This window comes from Cygnus olor, chromosome 1 (assembly GCF_009769625.2).
Source record: "Cygnus olor isolate bCygOlo1 chromosome 1, bCygOlo1.pri.v2, whole genome shotgun sequence".
Classification (NCBI taxonomy): domain Eukaryota; kingdom Metazoa; phylum Chordata; class Aves; order Anseriformes; family Anatidae; genus Cygnus; species Cygnus olor.
Window position 1 is genome coordinate 36,534,613 of NC_049169.1, and position 23,874 is coordinate 36,558,486.

The following is a 23,874-nucleotide window of genomic DNA, read 5'->3' on the forward strand; positions in this document are numbered from 1 at the left end:
TGGCATCTATAAGCAGCCCCTGCATGGACTCGGGGGGCTGGTTGTCACTTACTTTTATTGCAGTGCCTCCCATGCCAGCCTTCCTTGCACTGGCACTTGTTGGGTTCAATGCAGGTCCCATACAGCCCACAGCCGGGCTCGCAGACAGCTGTAACAGAGTGGGCACATGTTGGACTTGGCGACATGGTTCCCCCGTGCTCCCAACAACATGCTGCAGGCCTTGGCATCGGCGGGGGTCCCCACAGAGAAGGCATGGGGGCAGCTCACCCCACCATGGCAGCAGCAGCTCCAGCCTGGACACTGGCAGGGAGAAGCAAGCCCAGAGGCCCAGCAGGCCCTTGCCATCGTGGGTGGGACAGGACACTGGCCCAGCACCATGCTCACAGGCGGCCAGCAGAGTGCTCCTGTCAGGTTTTAATGTTGCAACATCCCGGCGTTTCATTAAGCGTTTCTCTAGGAACATCTGTTATTGCTACACTGACACGTTGCTGGTTTATAGGAGCCCAGAATGCAGACCAGACTGCTGCGGGGGCTTTTGTAAAAACGTGTCTGGTTTCATAATTCCCCGAAGCCTGGTGTACCCTGTATGTCCAGGAAGTCAATTAACCTGAAATACTTTGACAACAAGCAGCTAGTGCTGCTATCATGGAAGAGGTCCTGTGTGAGCTCGATACTCCAACAAGGACTGACCGAGTGCTGTGGTACTTACGCTTTGAACAGAGGTCTCCTTGGTAGCCTTTGGAGCACTTGCATTTATTCTTACCAGTACATTTACCTCCATTTCGACAGGGCTGATGGCATTTACCTAGAAATTGAAAACACGAAAACAAGGGACTTACCCCCCAGAAGAGTCCCCCTGTACTCCTGATGGCTGTCTGAGAGGCCTCCCTTGTACCCAAAAAACTCATCAGGCTCTGGTGTGTGATCTTACACTGCAGATCCGGCAGGAGGACTCCTCTGCAAGTCTTTGCTCCCCATTTACATGCATTCTTCTGCTTTGAAAATAGGACAAAAAGGGTGCATGGCCAAAGTCCATGTGTCCAAGCAGTGTTCACCCAGACTTGAACCACTTGGACTCTGCTGTGTCCCCATGCCACTGGTCAGTGTCACCTCCTGCTCTCATCACCCTCCATGGGTGAGGAGGTTCCCCTTGGTAGTTGCAAAGTGTGGAATCCAGAAGAAACTCTGGCTGTGTAGGAGAGAGATTTTAAGCAATGTGAAGCTCAGAAACTGTCAGGTATGGCAGCCACTTGCAGAAAATAAGTATATCATCTGGGCCTGGCAGCTTGTGACAAGAGACTGTGGAGGACCACGATACTGTGGGTGGTGCCGTGAGGAATGTTCCATGCCACAGCTCAGAAACTAAAGGCTCATTACAAAAACATGCCCTTCTTTCCTGTTTGCAAAGAACAGATCATCTTTGGTGACAGTAATTAGGATTGGCAGACATTTTTCAAGGCTTTTGGTCCGGAAATTACTTTCCCTCACATTCATACATTGCAAAGGAAGAAGCTGGGTCTGACTATGTATGATGGTTTGCTTGGCCCTGACTCACCCAGGATGGAAGAGATCCATGCTGATGGAGCAGAGCCACATGCAAGTTCTGCTGGGCCTGATTCATGCCAAGAAGCCTCCAAGGGCCTTCCTCACACTTAACATGAAGTCCTTGATCACCAGGTTTTCAGTCCCTTGTTAGAATTTGTCTGTATTATTTACCTAATTAAATCTCTAAGATTTAGCACTAATATTTACCTGAGTTTGTGAGCAAACAAAAGCTGGAACCTGGGGCAGCAAACTCCCTTCCCTTCCCTTCCCTTCCCTTCCCTTCCCTTCCCTTCCCTTCCCTTCCCTTCCCTTCCCTTCCCTTCCCTTCCCTTCCCTTCCCTTCCCTTCCCTTCCCTTCCCTTCCCTTCCCTTCCCTTCCCTTCCCTTCCCTTCCCTTCCCTTCCCTTCCCTTCCCTTCCCTTCCCTTCCCTTCCCTTCCCTTCCCCTCTTCTTCCTTCTCCTCCCCTCCCTTTCCCATCACTTCCCTTCTCCTTCCCTCCCCTCCTTTCCCCTCTCCCTCCTTCCCTTTCTCTTCTCTTCCCTCTTTTCCTTTTTCCTTTTTCTTAGGATAGTGACAGAGACTTGCGCATGATAATCTGAGCACCAGCACTCCTTCTTTCCACTGCTGGTATGCTGTGCTGAAAACTTCAGGAAATGCACTCATCTCATGATCACAGACTGCCCCCTTGGGAACTAAACACCCCAAGGAGTGCCTGCTGGGCTCTCAACCCCACCAGACTTCTGTGATGCATGTGTGCATCGTCAGTATAAAAGAATCATTTGTTCCTGATGTGCATAATTTTTTTAATAGCCCCAAAACAAGTTTATAACCAGTCAGAGGAACGAACAGTGCTAAGGAGAGTTTCTGCAAAAGCACAATTTCCTTGCAGAAACTTCTGGAGAGGGAACCTGTGGGCCTTCTGCTTTGTAGGCAATTGGATCTGGAGTAATGACTGAAAGGAGCAATGCTAAGGAAATCCAGGAATTTTCCTAGTTCTTGAAGTAAATCTGGAGAACGTGGGTCAAGGCACAGTCTTCCACAGGGATGCATTAGGCAAGCATTTGACTCAGCACAGCTCAGTTAAATTCAGAATAAAATATTTTCACAGAATGGAGGAAACTCTCTGCTATTAACTGAGAAATGAAAAGCAACAAAACAGTTGGTGACAAATGGAGGAGGAATCCAAAACAAAATAAAACTTTCCTTTCTCAAACTGCAACACTAATTAGAGACAATGCACAGCTATAGCTAGAGAAAAAGTCTGGAAGACTGTGAATGCTTGCTAGTATGGTAGGCTGGGCCCAGTAAATTTCCCAAGACTCCTGGAGAGTGATTCAACTATCAGACAAGCACTCAAAATCTTTAAACAACACTGGGAAGAAGAAAAAAAAAAAAAGGAAAAAAAAAGAAGAAAAAACTTCTCAGTTTTCTGAAGGTGGCTTTCTGCCTGTTGAAAAGTTTTCTCCCCTTGTTATTTCAAGACCCCCATGACTGAATGTAGCTGGCCCTGGATCTAAGAAAACAGAAAGAGTTGTGTTTCCCCTCTGATGTTTTTAAGCCTCATCTAGCATTTCTTGCAGTCCTCCACTGTTGTGCTGGTGCTGGGGCAGTGCCCAGAGGTGGTAGCAGCCATCCATCACATACAAACAATTGCTGTCCAGCTTTACAAAAGCCAAGGCAAGAGCAGTGCTTTACTTGCTCTCATCAAAAGATTTCCAGTTTAGCTCTGAGCATCCTCTGAGCCTGAACATTTTTCTTTCTTTTGTACAGGATCTAGTTTACTGCTTGTATTTTAATTAATTTAATTGAATTTGCACAGGTAAGCCTTTGCAGGAAGCCAAAGTCAATTGCACCTGTTCCAAGCAGCAGTAGGCAATGATGAGCTTTAGAACCCCTGGGACAGACCACTTAAATGGAGTGCCCTTCATTATATACTCTGCAATATCAGTTCTAAGAATCCTGGCCAACCCCAATAACCAACAACACTGGCATAATATAACCTACTTCTTGAACTTTGAACCAAGCCTTACTCCTTATCTGAGAAGTATCAAGACAGTTGACTTTCTGGGGAAAGAAGGAAGAAATGACATTCTGTCAGTGTCAAATTTGAACTTGATATAAACAAAGGTAAATTCAGTAGAAACTCACTCTGTTGTTCTTGGTGACACCTGCTCTGAATTTATGTCAAAGGGCCATCTTCATTAATAATTTTGTAACAATACAGCTTTACTGCTTCTGTTTGGCTCAGATTTTGATTAGGTAAGAATGAGTTGCAAAATGTCTTGCAATGCATAGAAATATGGTGAAACATTTGCATACATCTACCTTTTATCTACACTTAAATACTGTGCAAAATGTTGGTCCTAAGGTATCTGTGTCCTTCCTTTGCACAGTAATTAATGTATTGTCCTGTAATGGCTGACAGCATGTTAGAGCTTATTCCCATGTGTTTCCAAGTCTGTGCTGCTAGGCACTTCGTCACTGTGAGAGAGCCTGTCTCTACTGATGCATACGAAGGAATTACCTCGTACACATCCCAGGTCAAATGCTGCTCTCTGTGCTCCTGTGATGGCTCTTTGAAAGTCAGTGGGATTATATACAACAGAAAGGTAGGGAGGCTCCACACACAGTGTCCTGGTAGAAGCTTTAAGCCCAGAAAGAACAATGTGGGTGTATGTTCCCAAAACCCAAATGCTCATACTCCATTCAAGTGTGGGGAACTATAGGATTAATCCAATTTAACAGAGCTGTGAGAAAACTCTTCTTTTAGCAAGATCAAATGACTGACAGCTGACCTCCCAGGTCTGTTCCAGTCTGGCCACATCTCCACCCCCAGCTTTACACAGCACACTTAGATCAGCCATGAGCTAAAATATTTTCAATTGCTTTGATGCTAAACTTCTGAAAATATCAAGTCTTTTGATGTTTGCGATGCAGATTTTCAAGTTGCCATGTGAATGCAACTTAATACATTAAGTGAAAGCTCTCAGCTCTTACGGTTCAGTCCTCCCTTTACCACAAACCCATCCACTCCCAGTTTATAGCAGCCCTTTTAGAGGCATGGGCCTAAACCTAATCTGCTGTGCACAAGTGCGAATTGCTGCAACTTTTGAAAACAGCTGCCCCGCATGGACTTGGAGCAGCGGTGCATCAGTCTGCCACAGTGTAGTGCTTGCATACCTATGCCTTCAAGGTAGTTACCAAGCCCAGTTACTAGTGAAACCAGAACAAGGTAGGGGGTGAGGCAGCCTAGCAGCGAGTCAAACTTATTTGTAAGGATCTCACTTGGAGGCACCTGGCTCTCTGGGGGTCCCAACCAGCAGAGGCAGGTCACGCTCAGTGATTTAGACACTGATGACAGAATAAGTTGATGTAAGGGAAATCAAGCACACGGAGATGCTACTCACTAATTTCACATTGGTCTCCTTCAAATCCTGAAGGACAAATGCATTTTCCCAGATAGAAGCACGTTCCTCCGTTGAAACAGGTTGTTGTACAGTTTGCTGAAACAAATAAAACAGGAATGAACTAAATCACTAATGTGAACTCAGTCTGACTTGCCTTTAATCTTTTCTGCTGCTCACCCTAAATAAACATTGAGTAGGTTTCAAAAAGTTGCATTAAAACCTTTTCACCTGGTTTACAAAGAAAGACTGAAGTTGAATTTTTTCTACATAATATTTTACACGGACACACACAAGTCCATAGAAAGAGACAAACAAATGAACAATACAGCAATGAGATTCCCAAGGACAGGTTGTGTTACATCTTCATCAATCCTCACGTGTGGAGCTCACTGAAGGATCAAGTCATTATCACTATTGAAACTGGCCATGTGTGGTATAAAGAGCACAATCTAGGACTGGAAGTTACTTCCCCAAGAAGACACTTCACCACAGCTCTTAATTAATGCCATGGGAGATTTGAGGTTTAGCTAGAAAGAAACCTTTATAAGTTTTTGCTGTGTGGTGACATAGATACAAATGCTGTCCCTCTCACTTGCTAAATTACTTACATTGTGTTGGATGTGACTTTTCATCAAACGTCTGGGATTCACATTAATCTCGCAGTTAAACTTCCTTCAAGACATTGGGAGCATTTCATTGCAGTGCACTTTCGAAACATTTTCAAAATACAGTAAAGGTCTCATAAAGAACTACATAGAAGTCAGAAGGATTTTGACTCCAGCAGTTTGTACAAGCATTCCTCAAGGCCTAGAAATGTTCCCATTATTTTGCTGGAAAGACCACTAGGGCCTTTTGCATTTACTCTCTACTTCATGTAGTTGTGCAACAACAAAAGCATTGTGGTGTTCTGCAATCTTCTCCGCCATGAGCAGGTCAGTGGTATTTCTGCAGCAAACCACTTGGTTTTCTCTATGTGGTCGCTTGCAGTGTTCCAAATTACTGCTCTGAACAACTGATTGCTCCTTTGTATCCCTGAGCCACAGTGCAACAACAACAACAACAAATGAATAGACTGTTTATTATTTTTTTGTGTCTAGATGCAGCAAATTAATGTACTAACTAATTAGTAAAACTAATTCTACTCCAGGAAACCAAAGTTCAAATACAGATCACTTATTTTCCTAAGTGAATTTTGTGGTAGGTCCCATGGCTTTCAGTTGGTCAGCTAAAGAGATTACCTAAATTACCCTTCACTCAGTCGGCGGGTATGGATGCCTGCACATGTAGCTGCAAAAGCATTGTGTGCCCCTGCGTGCTTCCTGCAGCTCCCAGCCTCGGGAAGAATCACAAAACTATGTCCTGTAAAACTTACTTCACCACTTGCTTGCCTTTCCAAAAGGCACTCCTAGAAGGAAATTAGCACGGGGAGGAACGAGTGGCCACAGGAGGTGGCACCCAGGGGTTTGGCTGCAGTTACCTTTGTCGCAGTTGATGCCGTAGAAGCCAGGGGGGCAGATGCACAAGCCGGGGGTGATGCAGAGCCCGCCATTCATGCAGCGAGGAGCACAGAGCACTGAGGAGCAGGAAGAAAAGGAGAATCATCACTGGCGTGACTGCAGACAGGACTGTTTCTCTAGGGGATATGCTCAGAGGTGTCAGCAATTTAGTGGGGTTCCCAGGCAGGATCCTGGGAACCCTCCCTCCTGCCACTCCATACCTGTGCATAAGCACTGCTACCTAATTTAGGGGAGGGGAGCCTCTAGCATGGCCTGGTTTGTTGGCCAGACTGTCCTGCATGCTCCCCCTGAACTTCTTCCAGAGCCCCTGCACTCTCCCAAGACTCCTCTGCAGTCATGGCCACCCCACGAGGCTCTTCCAGGGAGGCATGTCAGGGAGCAATGTTTCATTTCGTGGTTGCCCACAATTGGTACATGCCGCGAGGCTGCATCCATATGAGAGAGTTCAAAAGTGCCTGGACGTGGGGCCAAGTGGGGGCACAGGATCATCCATCTTGTGAAATTGTTGGTGCTGTTCCTGGCATGGCTTTGTCCCTGGCTGCCCGGGCACAGCCCTGGGGCGAGCAGCAGCCACGGGTTCCTCCCAGCCAGGAGTTTGGAGGTTTTTGCTTTGGAAGCTAGGAGAGTTTATTAAACACACAAATGCAAACTGTGTCATGCCAGTTGGCCTCCAGGCCAGAGAACAGTCCCTGACCCTTTGTATTTAATATTTCGGATGCAGCCAGAGCATCTGGGAGCTGAGCGCAGAACGACATTGAAGTAGGATGCCCACAGGGGGGGGTTGCTCCATCTCAGGCCACCCTGGTGAGGGTCTCCCACTGGCAGAGGAGGAAAGAAGAAACAGAAAGAAGAGCTACTTTCCTCACCAAATCACACAAATGTCCTGGCCCCTCACTCCTGGAAATATTACTTGGGGTTATTAGTCACTAATAGATGGGAAAAGGAGACTCTTTCCTTCATCTCCCTAACTTCATTGTCGGTCTGCCTCCAAATTAGATCTTATCTCCAAATAAACCAATGCAGAACAAAAGTCCCGTGCTTTGTTTTCCAGCTAGTCCTTATTAGCAAAAGAATTTTATTTAATCCTTTTGCCAAATGGATTCTCTGTGATTAAGGACCCCTTAACAATTGTGTCAGCTTTTGTTAAAAACAATCCCTTAGCAAGAAAACATTTTCTTTTTTTCCTGAGCAGTTAATGTTTCCATTAGAACATGGATCATAACAGTAATTCACTTAGATATGTGGACTCAAAATATATGAAATCTTCAGAATAGGCCATTCATATTTTTAGGAGTGGCTACAGTGCACTAGCTGTAGTTTTGTTGAGATTATTGTAAAGAAGAGAGTTGAGAAGATTTTTTTAAGTTACCTTTCTCGCAGTGAGGCCCATAAAATCCATCTGGACATTCACAGACATGTCTCTCGTTGCAAAACCCTCCATTTCTGCATCCTCCTGGACACTCCGCTTCATAAAATATAACGACAATCTTAGTTGGATATTTCACACTTCGGCTGTCACTCAACTTTCCCTAGTACCAATATACACCTTTGATATAACAATAAAAATATTTGCTGACAGACAGGCAAATGCTGGCCAAAGTGGAGATTCGCCTTTCCTCAAGAGAAATTGTTTCCCTTTGTGTTCATCTACAAATGCAGGTTTGATCACGTGTGCAGACAAATGCACGATGTGCTCGTTGGCGGATCATGCACATTGCTCTGCTGTTCTGCAAGTGAATGAGCGATGTGGGTGCTCTGCACAACCCAGCCCCATTTTCTCCACGTGGAAAGAAGCAGGCAGCTGCTGCAGGACCTGCATTACTGGTCAGATCTCCCTTAGCATGCGGGGCTGGTCTCAAATTCTGCAGCCTGAAGTTGACTGCACTGCAACTTGCATTGCATTAATTGCTACATCTGTTGCTCCTAAGGTGGCAAAGTGATGAAATCTGTCTTCAAATGAAAGAGTCAGCTTCAAGGCTAGATGAAAGAAGGCCAGAAAGGAAGATGAAAGCATTCCTGCACAGTGATCCTGTATCATCATCCAACTCTTATTCACATCTCAACTATTGATCAAACACTGGTTAAAGCGTTTAGCAACACTGGCTGGATTACACAAGGAAGAGAAATACATCTGGGTATCATCACCATCCTGAAAACACTGGAGTCCATCAAACAAGAGGCAAAATGAACCCAGTGGAACCCCACAAAAACACAACTGCCAGGCAGAAAAGCAATTCCTCAAAAATGCCTTCCCAGATCTCCCACAGACAAGAAGGAAGGCAGGAGAGGCTGCCTACTGCCATTAGAAAATGCACATCACTTGTGATCAGTGGAACCAGGGCCACGAGGCAGTTTTAGCAGAGTAGGCATGACCTTCTCCTGCGGATGCTATACTGCATGACACTACGAATGCCTAGGTTCAAAATGAATGCCTAGAATGCCTAGGTTCAAAAAAGTCTGAGGTAGGGTAGACTGACACTCAGACAGCAACTACAACATATTCAACTGCAATGTATTCAATCAAAACTCCAAGATCATCCATTAGACAGCAGTTGGCTGTAATTTTGGCACATGCCTTTTTTATCTTTTGGTCTAGCAGTGCTGTAAACATATGTAGCTGGTGACACCTGCCAACATCATCATTAACTGTTTAACATCTTTGCCAGTGACATGGAGAGTGGGATCGAGTACACCCTCAGCAAATTTGCCGATGACACCAAGCTGTGTGGTGTGGTCGACGTGCTGGAGGGAAGGGATGCCATCCAGAGGGACCTGGGCAGGCCTGAGAGGTGGGCCTGGGCAAACCTCATGAGGTTCAACAAGGCCAAGTGCAAGGCCCTGCATCTGGGCCAGGGCAATCCCAAGCACAAATACAGGCTGGGTGAGGAATGGATTGAGGGTAGCCCAGAGGAGAAGGGCCTGGGGGTGCTGGTTGATGAGAAACTCAACATGAGCCAGCAATGTGCACTTGCAGACCAGAAAGATTCTTCAAACCGTAACTCTTATTTAACACAAAGGAAAACATAACCCTGGACTGAAATAAATTTGCATTGTTCTGCCTCCTTCTAATATTTATCAGGTGACATATCCACCGGCTATGGCTATGAGCAGTATTACTTTCTGCCACACTCAGGTAATATCGCTCTCTTCACTGGAATATGAAGGGTAACCCCGAGACTAAACAGAAGGTAAGAACATCTGATGTATCAGTCAGGTGGCTGGATGCTATGTGCAACTGTCAAACAAACAGGAAGAAGAGAGGATAAAAGGGGTAATTTTAAAATACTATTCCATCTAAGGCCATAGATACGTGGGGAAAAAAAGTGTTACTTTAAAAGTAAATCTGTTTGCAGTGGTATTAATAATAGTAAAGGCTTTGTAATCATATTTGTTCTAACAGTATATGCTAGGACTCTTTCTGAAAATGTTTCTCTCTTTGTACCAAATGCAGAGCTGCTATTCATTACAGAAAATGCATGCTTAAATACATACCATTTCAAACAGAAAAATAGGAAAACACAATTTTTTGTGCGGTCACCTCTCAGCCACAACAAAGCCTCTCCTCTCCCACAAAATTGCTGCCTCACTCTGCTCACTTCCTCTGGTGGGGGCCCCTCTGGCTGGCCACGAAAGACTGGAAACAGTGACTTGGGGCCCAGGCAGAAGGAATCTGAGCTCCTCACCACAAATGGCAGCTTTCAGAGGGAGGAAACTCACCCTTACACTAATACAAACCGGTAGGAACATCCTCGTCCTTCTCAGTATCTGTCCCAAACTGCTGCGGTGTCCACCTCATTGGACAGAGGGCAGCCATGGGAGTTACCCCAATACGAGCTGGGGTGAGATGTCTCGTCCTCTGCCCACCTCTACAGCTTGTAAAACCATCCTTGTGCCTCTCAGCTGGCCCAGGGTCAGTGATTGTCCTCAGCTTTCCTGAGTTTTATGATGCAATACTCCTAAATTTTGAAATATATACATATATTTTTGGTATCAGAATAGTAATAATAATAAAAATAACTAAAGCACGGAAACCATAGCTCAGATGAATGCTGCTAAGACACTGAGTTTGGAGCCTTTCCAGGACAAGCCACAATGCAGACCTGCAACTGCTGTCTCTACTAGATTACCCCAACACTATTTCCCAAGTTTACTAAGTTCAGTATCTTTGGACTGAGCTGACGATGAAAAGGCATGAAATGTTCTGTGCTGTGTTTACATCGGGAACAACTTTGTGCACAAGGTCTGATTGATTTTACTTCCATTCAGCCCCCATTTTCCTTCCTGTTCCTCTCCCCACTTCTTCTCCCCCTCCCCTGCTTTCCCTGGGCTAATTGGCAGCAGCAAGGCTTCAAAGGAGACAGAGGCCTGGCTATTCAGGTGCAGCGAGCTTTCAAAGAATAAACAGCTCCTGCTCCTGCTGCTTGCTCTTTGAAGCCACACTCCAGCCAATTATCTCAGAGAAAAGAGCTCAGGAAAGAAAGTGCAGGACTGGGAATGGAGATTTAATAGGAGAAGAATAAAAATATCACTGTTTGTACATCAGCCCTGCCACGGGTTAATTTGATACAATTGCACACGGCAAGGGATAGCTGCCTGATCTTAGATATGGATTTTTTCAATTTCCACAGCCTCAGTTCAAAGTGATAATTACAGCTGTTCATGATGTATCAAATGAATCCAGAAAGTCTTATTACATACTGTCTATAGTTCATAGATTGGCTGATTAAACTTGTTTCCTGCTTTCCAACACTGCACTAGCTTCATGGTGCCCTTCCTCTATCGATGCATCCTGTGTGTGTTTCTTGCTTGGTGACTGCAAATATTGAGGACCAGCTTCCATCACCTTCCCTGAGTGATGCTTTATTATGCAAACAATTCTACAAAAATCAAATCAACAACACACATAGTAAAGTGTTAATAAAAGAATAGTGAATTTTCTTATTGGCTCAAATGTCTCATAAACTTTGTAAATATCAGACCAGCAACACAACCTGCTGATGAAGCTGGTGAACAATGTTGTATCCCAAACCAAGATGTTGCCATCTTGAACTCCAGAGGAAGGTAAGCCAACTTTTGCAAAAGTTCTCTATTTTTGCTTTTTTGATTCAATTGGGATGTGCAAGTTCAGATTTAAAGAAATGTTGAACTATGACACCGAACAGTGTTAACTGAAAAGTGTCCCCACTACAGATCCCAGAAGTTAAGTCCTCAAAATTATGTGTCATTTCTGAAAATGTGAGCCTCAGCTTTTTTTCCGTAGTACTGACTCTCCTCCAAACGCTTCAAATCATTTACTCACATTTGCTTCTCATATGATCCATTTCTATCAACATCCTTGAAATGATGAGCTGTGAACAGGAGGAGAAATGCCTCCAACCCAGTCTGCTAAGGGAGTTGTAGTTCACAGTAAGAAGAAGCTTAGTAAACACATAGTAAATGAACAGCAAATGCAAATGAGCTGCAAACCTACAGATAGAGCCAGAACAGCCTGGAATTCATAGCTTCTGCTACACATTGCATGACCACATTATTATCCTGAATGATTATTATCCTGAATGAAAGAGAAGAAAGTTAGGTGTCCTGGTCTAACAGTTCTTGTCATGTGCTCATTAGCGTTACCTTGCTGACAGGTCTTAAAGAAGATGGCGTTCTGAGGGGTCTGGAGAATGATATTGCCTTCTGAGTTCATTATGATCACATTGACTTCAAATGCAGCCACCCCATCTTGCTTGCCGAGGCAAGGAAATCCAACCTGGACAACTTAAAGGAGAACAATAACAACAGTATTCATATTTACATGCATAACTACAAAAGCATACATTGAAATACTAGAGATAATAAGTATTTACAGATAAGCTTTAGAGTCACCTTGTGCACAGACACCTGCAGGGCTGGAACAACTTCAGCACGGGAGGCCAGCCTGGGATGCTTTACTGACACAACCCCAATAGTCTGCAGCAGAGACAGTGATCTTAAGGCAAACATACTTCTGCCTGCAGACAGGGCAGTTACTCATGGAGGTATCTAAGGATACTATTTTCAAAGCCACCAAAATGAGCCAGAAGCCTATATTTAATTTTCTAAGCTGCCTTGATCACTTCTGAGCCTCACTTTTACGGGCTGTCACATAACTTCTCCAAAAAGATCTCATGCTTTTTTTTTTTTTTTTTTTAAATGTTGCTTTAGGTATGTTTTGCTGTTATGGATCTTGCAATTAATATTTAAATAAAATATTTATTTAATCAAAACTTTCTCCATAATATGCTGGCAAGACAGTGCACTTAATAAATAAGATTGTGGGTGCAAGTATTTAAAATGAATAGAGGAACATCACTATGACAGAACTTGTTAAGTGTAGCAATATTTGGAGATTGCCTTTCCAGGAAAAGTATTCAAACACTTTTAAACTACAAAGAGTCCAAGGAAATAATTAAGGCCAGTAAATCTGGAGTATTTTAATGAGGAAGCAAGCCTGATACCTCAGAGCTCTGGAATGCTCCGCTGTGATGGTCACAAGTGATCTCAAATAATCTTCAGATGAAATGATTGTGTCATTTCTTCAAAATTGGCTGTTTCTAGCTCATTTAAAAATTAGATCCAGCTAATAGAAATTGTTTATTCATTTCTTCTGAAGCTGGCCTGAGGTTTCAGAACAAAATGTAGAGCTAACAGCCTTACATTTGGTTTGTTTTAAATTGCTTGTTATAAAAACGTTGCATGTAATAATCAGACAATTTTTGTTATTTTCTGCCTTGGTATAATACCTTGGAATAATTATTGCTGAAACACATTCTGCTTCTGGTAAGTCCTATGGACTAAAAAGTCTGTTGCAGTTTTCATTTAAAGCAATTTCATTGCTGAAGTGCCTTTACACTGATCTTTTAAAAGACCATTACAAAAAGCACGTAACCATGTGGTAAGAAAAAAAACTCTTACAGGGGATAAAAAGCAGTTTTAATGCAGTGAACTTCTTAAATTGTAGTAACTGCATTATAGCTCAAGTGCAGGAAATAATTCTGTGCTTGTATGAGGATGTGTGTGACTTAGCTGAACAAATTGCTGTGGGGAGGAAGGCACAGGAGAAATTTAGTGACGGCACTACAGCAATTCCTAGACTTCATTGCATCAGTAGCAAACCCCCAATCTGCCTGGAGATTTGACAGCAAATGATGTCAGCCTGTAGGTTTAAATGCCCAGGACAAGGACCAGTCATGCATCTGAAGTTGAAGGGGACAGGTCAGAAACCCTCCAGCACTCCCCAGACTGGAAGTGCCCATATTTTTGACTTTCCAAGTGCCCAAACTCCTCAGCACACAAAAATGCATTAAAGGCCCTCCTGACTGAGCTCTGTGGTGATTCACAGTGCTTTTGTCCCACCACAGAATTGCCCCTTTTGCACATTTACACTCCTGCCTGCCCTGGAGAATTTGCAGAAGTGAGGAAAATTTAACTGATTCCTAACTGTGGGGTGAGCAGAGATGCTGCCGGGGAAGGCATCAGGCATGCCAGCTCACGTGGAGCCACCTTGGCACCAGCATGGCACTGGTGTCGTGTTCAGAGTTAATCACTGCCACCATCAAAAACGCCTGACTTGGTTTTGAACTTGCTGACTCCAGTTTGAACCACTGGATCTTCATAGGTTTTCCCCTGTGAAATGAGCAGCCAGCCTTTTCTCACTGAACAGATATCTACGTGCTATAATCAAGGCTTCTCCCAAACATCTTTTTTTTTGGCTAAGCAGAGTAGTCTTAGCTCTTTAAACTCCCACTGAAAGGCATCTTCCTCATCCCTCATACCATATATCAATGCTGTGCCGTGTGTCTAGGTTCGACAACCCTAACCCAGGTAGCAATCCTGGGATTTGGGGATAGGATTTTCAAAGGAGTCTAAGGAACCTGAGTGATTTAAATCTAATTTAAATTGCTTCAATATTTTTATAGCATTTATTTATTTAAGTCAACTTAGTTAACTTAGGCTGGATAGCAAGCAGCATAAAAAAAAGCCTTCACACCAGTGGCTTATTGTTAAATACTGAACATGCTTGAAATACTGTGCATGTACCAATTATCAATTGCTGTTAAAGACCAGATGCAGTATAATGCCACACAGGACTTCAACACAGCTGATATATCCTAAGTACAGCGGTGCACTGCTCACTGTCTGCATAAGGGAGCACTGTGGACATACCCGTATTAGTCCTGGAACTGAGCTACCAGCACCGCAGACAGGGTAAGTCCATCTTGGTTTTAATCAGACCTCCCATCGTGATGGTTACCAGACCTTCTGCTGGAACTGGGAGATCTCATCCCTGGCCTCCCTGCATTTGTAGATTAGATGTTTTCCTAAACACAGTCAGATGGGGGTCATTTTGATCTAGCCTTTCTAGATAGTTAAAAATTAAAGGAGAAACTAGTTTATATTAGAGGATGCTGAGTGCACAGCCCTCCACATTTCTCACCTGCTTTATATGGAGATGGAAATAATCTTAATGCTTAACATGAACTTCGTCTTCCTGACTTCTTCATTACTTTTAGAGTCAATGTCAATATTTGCAAATTTATTGGGCTTGCAATCAATTAAATTGCAGCAATTATGATATGAATATTACAGCACCCTTCACTCAAGTCCATTTTCAACACCACTAAATAATAAAGTTTCACATACATTAATTTTATGCAAAAGTTTTGCACAAATTTCTGCTGGTTTATCTACATACAAAAGCTTCGTGTGACTTGGCTCAGGCAAAATATGCTGCTGTAGTCAGGCAAGGCACTCACGCACTGTTCAGCATCAAGCACTGTGACAAGCATTTCTTTAGCAATAAAATTCAAAACTTGAGTTCAAAATAAGACATGTAGACTTCACTGGCTGTGGGATATTTTTTACAGGAACAAAATTTATAATACCAACAGCACAAACCTGATGCTTTATGAGGAACTGTTCCGAGCAGAGGGATATTTATAGTTGGATCAGCCATTATGCCTTTATCCAAAGAGCGCAAAGACAGGAACTCGTAGAAGTACTCAGCCTATGACAAAAGACATGAGAAATCATTATATATTTTAATTGTATTCATGGAAACAAACCATTTAGCACATAAGCTACAGCAAAAAAATACTATGCTTTCATTATGTCATTCACTGGATTTGTTTCAATTATTTCTACAACTGCTTCTTTACCTAAGCATAGTTTTCTTTCATTACAGAAATTGCAAGTGACCGTACAGTAATATCCAATACCTGGATAACAAGGAAAATAGCATGCATATGGCAAACTAATGTTAAACAGAGAATACATTTTTTTTTTTACAACCCACACCGTTCATCTAAACACAGAAAAAAAGGATGAACACTGGGCTACTTCTTAAAGGTTTTTTTTGTTGTTGTTGTTTTTTTTTTGTGCAGAATCCCCCTGGAACTGACTGGTGAGCCTCGACAGCCTGCCTGGTGCTTCCTTCCACAGGACCCTGGTCTCCTTGTTAAGTCACCTGCTGTCTTTCTTCGTATTTGCTGCAAAGTGGGATTCCTCTTGCCTAGTGTCATGCATCTGCAGTGTAGATGTGCACACTGTGTGCACCTGAGGTGTCTGCATCTTAGTAAGGCACTTGAGGCTTCCCTAGATGTTAATGGAGTTGGGCATTCCTACAGCACAGATGCAGGTGCACAGGTCAAGTGGAAACAAACCTTTTCCCTAACGTCTGGCTTCTCATTTACCTGAAACATGTATGGGATTATGGAAGGTCTTAGCTGCTGCTCTCAGAAAAATACCTGAAGCCTTAGCATGGGCTGTCAAAAAAGTATTTTCATACAGCAATTTATTGATAGTATACAGTGGTGTTAAACCTGCTTTTTATCTGGGACTGTGAAGTAAAGAGAGATTAAAACCAAAATGTTATGAGAACTTTGGGCCAGCAAATGGCAGTTAGTTCATCTAGGAGATGGCAGTCAATGTCCTTAGCTAGAAGGCTGTTCTTCTCTCATAAGAACCAGTTTCTATAGCACATGAAGACACAGACTTACTGGTGAGAGACCAGTGAACAGCCACAACGATGATTAAGGGATTGGAGCACCTGACATATATAGAGAGGCTATTCTATCTCAAGATTATCTCATCTCAGGTGATCCTCAGACCTTCTGTGATCCTGTGCTAACTTGAGCAGAAGCCCTGTCAGAGAGACCATGCTCCTTTGGTGGCACCAGCAAAGCTCTCCAAAGCTGAGTAGAAAGATTGTTATAAAATTCCCAATCAGCCCTGGCAGCACATCCACTCGGCCTGTGGGTACAGCAAAGAGACCCCAAACAGCGTGCAGGAACTACACTCTGCCCAGACAATGTGTTCAGGGGGTGTTGTGTAGGCATGGAGACCTCAGAGGAGGACTCACAAAGCAACAGTAGGGAAGGAAGTCATGAAAGTTGTTGAGGGTGGGTTAAACACATGGAGCATATGTGGGAGGGAGAGGGGACATGGACAGAAGTAGTAAAACAGGAGATGAAAATTGAAGTCTGGGGTGCTATTCAAAAGGCTGCTTTTAATTAAAGTTTTTTTTTTCCAATACATTATACCATGCCAAAATATGAAAACAAGCCATAAAGTCTTAGATTGTGAACATTTTTGTTTTCAAATAAAACTTTGGTTCAGAAAAATAATTATATGTCTCCACACATCTATAGAATACTACAGCAACTGAGTCAATGCTGTACTGTCTGTTTCTCATTGGTTAGCTTTGATGTTTGGTTATATCTAAAACAGGTCATAATAGGCTGGGATATTAAAACATTATGTTCTTACTATTCTAGTAAACAACAACTGGTAACTAAACCAAATAGCTCCACTCCCATATTTCCACTCTAGCTGGGCTGCTGTAGCAGGTCAGCCTGTGAGCCAAAGCTCTGATGTGTAGGAAAGGAACTGGAATTCCATTTTCTGGAGTCAAAACGTTGCTTAAAGACAAAGACAAAAAGAAAGTTCACTGTGGGAAAGGGGATCAATTGCACCATGAGTTAAAATCTTTACTGCCTTTCAAGGAAGGAATTCTTTTAACCAGAATAGAGGCACAGCAGCAATTAATGCCTGAGGCAGGAGTTAAAAAGATGGGAAGAGATGCTGCACAAGCAACAGGCTTCTCAGGAGGAAAACCACTCTCTGCACTGGGGAAAGATACCTGCTCTCACCATTTCTGAAGAAAGGTCCATACAACTGAGCTCCTTGAAATGACATTCAAGTCCTCAGGTAGACTCAGCTAGTACGATTTCGAAGTTATGAAGCCATGTGCTACAGAGCATATTTGCAATTCACATGTGCTGGACTGAGTTGGTTAAATTTTGGCTTAAAAATACCATACAAAATCAGAGAGGCTGCATATTGAAGGAGGGTAGTTTAACTCCTCAAGCCTGCCAATCTGAGGTTTGGCTGCCATAAATCCTATCAGTTTGGAAGCAATCTGTCTTGACACAATCTCCACATCCAGTCTCCAGTATTGTCCTGGTGTAATTTGAGTTGATTGCCAATTAACTTGCATTAATCATCATGACTGAAAAGCAAACAACACATTCTCAGCAAATATTTACCATGCTTCAGTCTAGCATGAAATTCAGTCATGATGGTTAATTGAGGAGATAGGCCTGTGCAATTAAAATCCGGACATTTGGGTACTGTATAGTGACTACCACAATTCATACTGTAAGTGGTCATTGTGAGTGACCTGCTAGTGCAAACAAAATTTCTTCAGATATTGTTTGAGAGATAATGGGGAAAAACCACAATCTATAATCCATTTTCCTGTACGGAAACATTCTCGTGACTTTGTTTTTGAAGCCAGCCTGTACAGTGTCTGGTATTTGGTGGGCAAAATTCGGTACTGAAGCTAAATCTTAGAGAAGTGGTGTTATCAGAGGTGATAGAGGAACTGGGGTTTGCAATAAAGTGTTGATCCTTGACAATTGCACACTGTACATGAGTGGGAGAATTTTTGGTTTTGGCTTGACTTCAGTATGCACCTGAGGAAGCATACTCTTTCCCTGTGTGTGAACACTTTGTCTGGGACCCTAAAAAAACTGAGGGAAAGTCCCCTGCAGCCCCTGCATGAGCAGTCTGGGGACTTGGTGCCACGAGGCAGCAGGTAGCCACACACAGACACCCTGCAACTCTTCCCCACAGGGGCAAAGCCCTCAGCAAAGGCAGGAAATTTCATTCTAGGCAAATAATTCCATGGTCAGGATTAACTTTTATGGACTTTAAGTGGATGCTTTCTATAAATCAGAGGAATTTAAAAGGTTATAAATATAACGAAGCCCTCTAACAAGTATGGTAGTGAACATCTGTCGGCAGTTTGGTTTTACGCTTAAAATTCCTGCAGAACTCCCTTCTTCAGGGCAAGATCTACTGCTTTATAGTTTTCTCATCACTTAAATGCCATGTTGTGCCCACTTTGGTTTTGTTTCATATTTAATCAAAGCATTCACAGGAAAGTGCTTTACGTTTTCTTCATTTTACATGAAAGATGTAGGATTAGAAGTAATGGCAGCACCTTAAAGCAAAGCAGAGTAGCTTAAACTGCTGTGTGTCACAGCTCAATAGCCTAATGAAATCTGCAGCCTTTCTAACAACAACAAAAAAAGATGTGTTACCTTTGCAAGGAGATGTAAGAAATTAACCATGTTTCCTTCTCATTATTTTGAAGAGATCATTGCTGAGCATTCTATTCTATATACCCTAACACCAATTATCTTCATTTAAAGAAAGAAACTCATTTAAGAAGTTCCTTTTTATCCGAGATCCATGGATATTTCTGGCTATGCACACACTAGAAGATTCTGGCATGGATTATACACAGCAGATGCTCACAGCTGCATATGCCATAAATAAAATCACAAAGTGAGGCAATGTATGTGCTTGTTAGGTGTTTACAGCATGGACCATTGCTTCTCCAAGATATTAACTGCATTAGGTCAGAGAAGTAGGTCTTCTATGTTCCGAGATGAAACATGAAGCAAAATGAGAAGAATTTCAACAAAGGGGGAAGGCTTTAGCTGTACTGCATGTACCAGGCTATTGAAGGAGTTTGGCCAGAGTATGAGTATGTCTGCAGCACATTTTGTTATTGCAGTGCAGTCTAGACACTGCTGTAATGAACAACATAATGATCCCTCCTTAGACAGTAGATAATAAACCATCTGCCTACAAGGTTTTGTTTTTCTGCTGGAGAAGGCAGCTTGGCCTTACCTCCTAATTGATCCCCTCCCAGAATGTGGAAACCTTTTTTTGCACCTCAGAGTGACCTCAAAGATACCTGCCAGCAGCCTCACGAGGTAGCCCCAAAGTGGAAGGCACACTTAACATTGCTGAGAAAGTGATGTGCAGCCCTCACAGAAATGTTCTCTGTGAAAACCAATCTACACAGAAGACAGGATAACCTTAATCCCAGTCAACTGCCAGTTTTCCATTATGGGTAAAGGACTGGAAAGCTGTTCGGGTATGGGAATGAACTGAAGCAGTAGGATTAACAAAATGAGAGATGCACACAAAAGGCAAAATAGAGGGTTTTTTTGTGTTTCTAAAAAAGAAGGACCCAAATTAGAATTGAGCGAAATATCTCAAGGAAAAATGCAGTGTGTTACAGTTTTAGTTACACACTGATGTGCTGAAATGCACATGGCTCTGCAGAGTCTATCGTAAGCCTTCCTTCTTCATGTTATAAAACTGTGGAGGACTGAGGAAAACCTATGCATGATGAAAAAGATGACTTTTTAACAATCCCTACATGTAACTTCCAACAATGATAACTTGTGGTTGTAATGGTTTTGTATTTTATAAGAAGAATGGTACAAAAACTCTCTCATTTTGTCAATGGAAGATAATTAACTGGTCCTTAATGCTTCCTGTGTCGCGTCATTGTGGATGGCAGTGCAGATCCTTCAAGGGAATGATTTAGAAAGCAATCAAAGAAATGTTTCCCGGTTGCTATCAAAAGGAGCTCCAGAAATGATGCCACAAGGTTCCAAGAATGCTTTGTGCAGGGGAGAAGGACAGAAATTTTTGCAGAACGTATTAGCCTTTCCTCCAAGAAATGAGACAAGAATTTCTTTAAAGTTAAGTAATATGAAGAAACTGCTGTCAGGAAGCTTGGTGAGAACACAAATTAATGGATTTAGATTACCTTTAGCAATTAAGTTTCTGGTAGTTGTCTGTTCTTTGGATGACAGGGGAAACTGGGTAAACACTTTGTCATTTTGAACAGATATTTTCTCTCATTAGACCTTGAGCTCTGGAAGCACTCTAGGATTTGAAGAGCTCACTTGAAACCTACCCAAGACTGGAAACTGACTTGGCAGAAAGAGCAAGGTTCTAGTGGGACACCAGTGGAAAAAAAAAAAAAAATACCCGAGCAGAGAGTTAACTTTGAAACTCATCCTCACATGATGCAAAATCAGGCTGCCTGAAACACGGTGCCAGAGAAACACCTATTGCATGCTCTTGCCCATTGCCAGTCTGCTAATGAAAATATGGCTTTGGGGTAGATCAGAGCCAATCCCTTGGTGCAGGAACAGCAACAGGGACAGAGGGTCAGAACGCAGAGGGGATGTTCACCAAGGTTGGCACCTTGGAAAGCAGCACACCAACAAACAGATCCACAGCAATCTCCAGGTAAGTACAAGAGCACTGCTATAAAGGCATGCAGCATGCAGGATTTCTTAAAAAATGAAGCCACAGCAAATTGACAGCATTTGTTGAGGAAACATTTGGAGTTTCTTACTCCTTCTCTATCTTGCTTTATTCGAAAACAAAAGGTTTTCCCCAACTTATTTTATTCTAGCTTCACTAGAGTTACTTTCTAAAAAATTAAGCTAAAAGGAGACAAAATCATTAAGGTTTTGATAAATATGCACAGCTAATTACATCAAGAAAGTCTCGAGCAAGGGATGATATTTTTCAGCATGAACCAGGCTGGAATGTGTACGTGGTGCACAAGTGCCCTTCAGATTGTTTTCTCCTATGTCCTTCACATGAAAATTAGATCTCTCTGCTTTGGGGAAGGGGAGAGAAGCAAGTGGTACATCAAAAGAACTAGTAATTAGAGTTCAGATTAAAAAATAAAAGATATACAAGTCTACATTATCTTGAAATATCTGATGAAACACACTGTTTGTGGTATCCAGCGAATTGGTAGAAGTCTTTCTGCTGAAAAGCTATTTCTTGTTCAGGCACAACAAGGGCTAATTCATTCTTCTGTCATTCAACAAAAGATCAGTGCTGTCTCCAGTGGAGATTTCATGATCAGGGATGTTCAAAATGCCAATTTCCTAAGGCTAATAAGAAAGGGGGAAACTATCACTGCTCCTAAGAGGAAAAATATAAATAAAGTCTTATCAAATCGGTTCCTAACAAAACAATGCTGTACAGTTCTGCTACCTTCACCTTTAATGCATCTATGCAGCTCTATATACACTGAGATTAAAGTGTGAGGTAATTTTCTTCCCCTTGCTGCTTGAAAAATAAATGTAAACCTGGGCTGGATGGTTCTGGGCATGCATTTTTACATAATTACAAACTGTTTGCAGTTTCCAGCTCTGGATAGATTTTTTTGTATTTAATAAATTAGTCACATTCTTTTCAGAGAATGTAAAATAATTTCAATAAATCATCTACAGTTAGGGAAATGATTGCACTAACAAGCATTTAGACGAGTTATGATGGAGATCTGAGCAAACTAAATTTAATTAAACGGAATCTTTTTTAAAAGCACAAATGTAAACCTTAGAGATGGTGGCTCATCTGATGTGATGAGAGAAAGTTCCCTGCCGAAGAATAGGCTAAGCCTCCTCCTGCATGGTGGTAAACACGGATAATGCACACAGATTCATTTTGGCTGTGCTTCAAACTTCCACCCGTTTGTTCTTAAGCCTCCCAGGACAGCTTTGAAGTGGAGGATAAAGCTCCTCTAGCACACCATTACCAAAGAACAACCTTCTGATTATGATCTCATGAAAGTGTAATCAATAGCTTACACAAGTTAAAAGCGTGGCAAACAGCAAAGGTCACGTAATTGGACCTTTATTGAGTCCATGTGTTTTGCTCTTGGCTTTAACTGGCACTCCTCTATCATAAATATCTCCCCCGAAATGTAAGCAATGAACTCTCTCAAAAATTATGAAATCTCACAGCAGCTTCTGTCGGACTGGAGTCCTTCTGTGGTCTCAAAGGGTGATGCTCCCACTTGTGGGTATCTAAGTGAAAGAAAGCTTGCGGCACCTTGAAGGTGAGGCTGTTTATTTACTGCTCCACAGATAATGGTCTTTTGCATTGTATCCTAAGCAAACAAGTATTTAAAAACTATGGTGAAAGGGTTTTGAAAAAAAAACACAGCTCTTTTCTGACTAGTTGTTAGTGCTTCTTAGACTTCCCTAACACTGCTCTCTTTAATGTCTGCCACGTGGATTATAAATGCCTCTTTTTGTGAAAATCCAGAGCTATTTTGTAAGGTTAAAGAAAACCTTCTGTGGTTGCTGTGTACCTGAAATCGCACTAATTTATCTATTGAGATAAGTCCTCAGTCTGTGGGCATACATTACTGTAATATTTCCATGTAGGAAATGAGGATCTGAGCAGTTTCTGCACACAACTTTTCTGTCTTTCAGACTGTTTGCCCAGGCAGAGTCTGTATGGCTTCATTCCTGGGCTATAGTACCAGTCTGATAGACCCTTCTAAGTGAAGGTACAGCGGTCCCTGGAATTTTCCAGCATTGAAATGAAGCATCTTCTTTAAAGCCAATTCATCCTCAACTTCCTACGTGCTCAGTGGGGAGAGAGCAGCATTTGCAGGTGACAATCCAGCCCAGCTCGCTGGCCTGGCTGAAGCTGCTGTGGAACCACACTGGGAGTGAGGCAGGGTGTTCCCTTGTCATTAGCAGGTGACAAATATTTTCATCACACCCTCAGATTTCATTATCCTGAATGGGGAAGAAACTAAGCTGAGAACCATTGGCTAGAAGGTGGTTTCTCCAGACCAGTAGAACAGACCATGGCCCCCAAATAGGACACACACATTCCTGATGGTACTGCCAGAGCCACCAAGCAGACAAGATAAAAAATTGAACAATCCACACACGTGATTCCACCCCCAGAAATGTGATCTTGCTATTGCTCATGAAGTTAAGCATTGGGAATAATGCAAGTTGACTCATGTTTGTCATGCTTTTAAGCTTGAGGTTTAAGCTCCAGGTTTCTTTGGAGCAGCACCGGATTATGAAGACATTCCTGAAATGCAATCGGGGAGCTGTACTCTTTACATGGAAAATGGCATACCTCTCAGCAACGTGAGAAACAAGCCAGGTACTTCACATGCCTTTCTGCCTGTGGCATGCCACTAAGGTGTGTTGTGCAGATGAATTGAGGCCAGGTTGCACAT

General features: G+C 42.6%; 1 protein-coding gene across 1 annotated transcript in view; it reads right to left on the reverse strand.

The window, feature by feature from the left end:
- Nucleotides 1-23,874, reverse strand: part of WIF1 (WNT inhibitory factor 1) — a 40,096-nt gene that overhangs the window by 3,008 nt on the left and 13,214 nt on the right. Inside the window, exons 3-9 of the mRNA XM_040552572.1 lie at nucleotides 15,390-15,498; nucleotides 12,090-12,230; nucleotides 7,840-7,935; nucleotides 6,431-6,526; nucleotides 4,954-5,049; nucleotides 710-805; nucleotides 53-148 (exon numbers count right to left, since the gene is read on the reverse strand). Coding sequence (XP_040408506.1) covers nucleotides 53-148; nucleotides 710-805; nucleotides 4,954-5,049; nucleotides 6,431-6,526; nucleotides 7,840-7,935; nucleotides 12,090-12,230; nucleotides 15,390-15,498 — 730 coding nt within the window. The remainder of the gene's footprint in view (nucleotides 1-52; nucleotides 149-709; nucleotides 806-4,953; nucleotides 5,050-6,430; nucleotides 6,527-7,839; nucleotides 7,936-12,089; nucleotides 12,231-15,389; nucleotides 15,499-23,874) is intronic.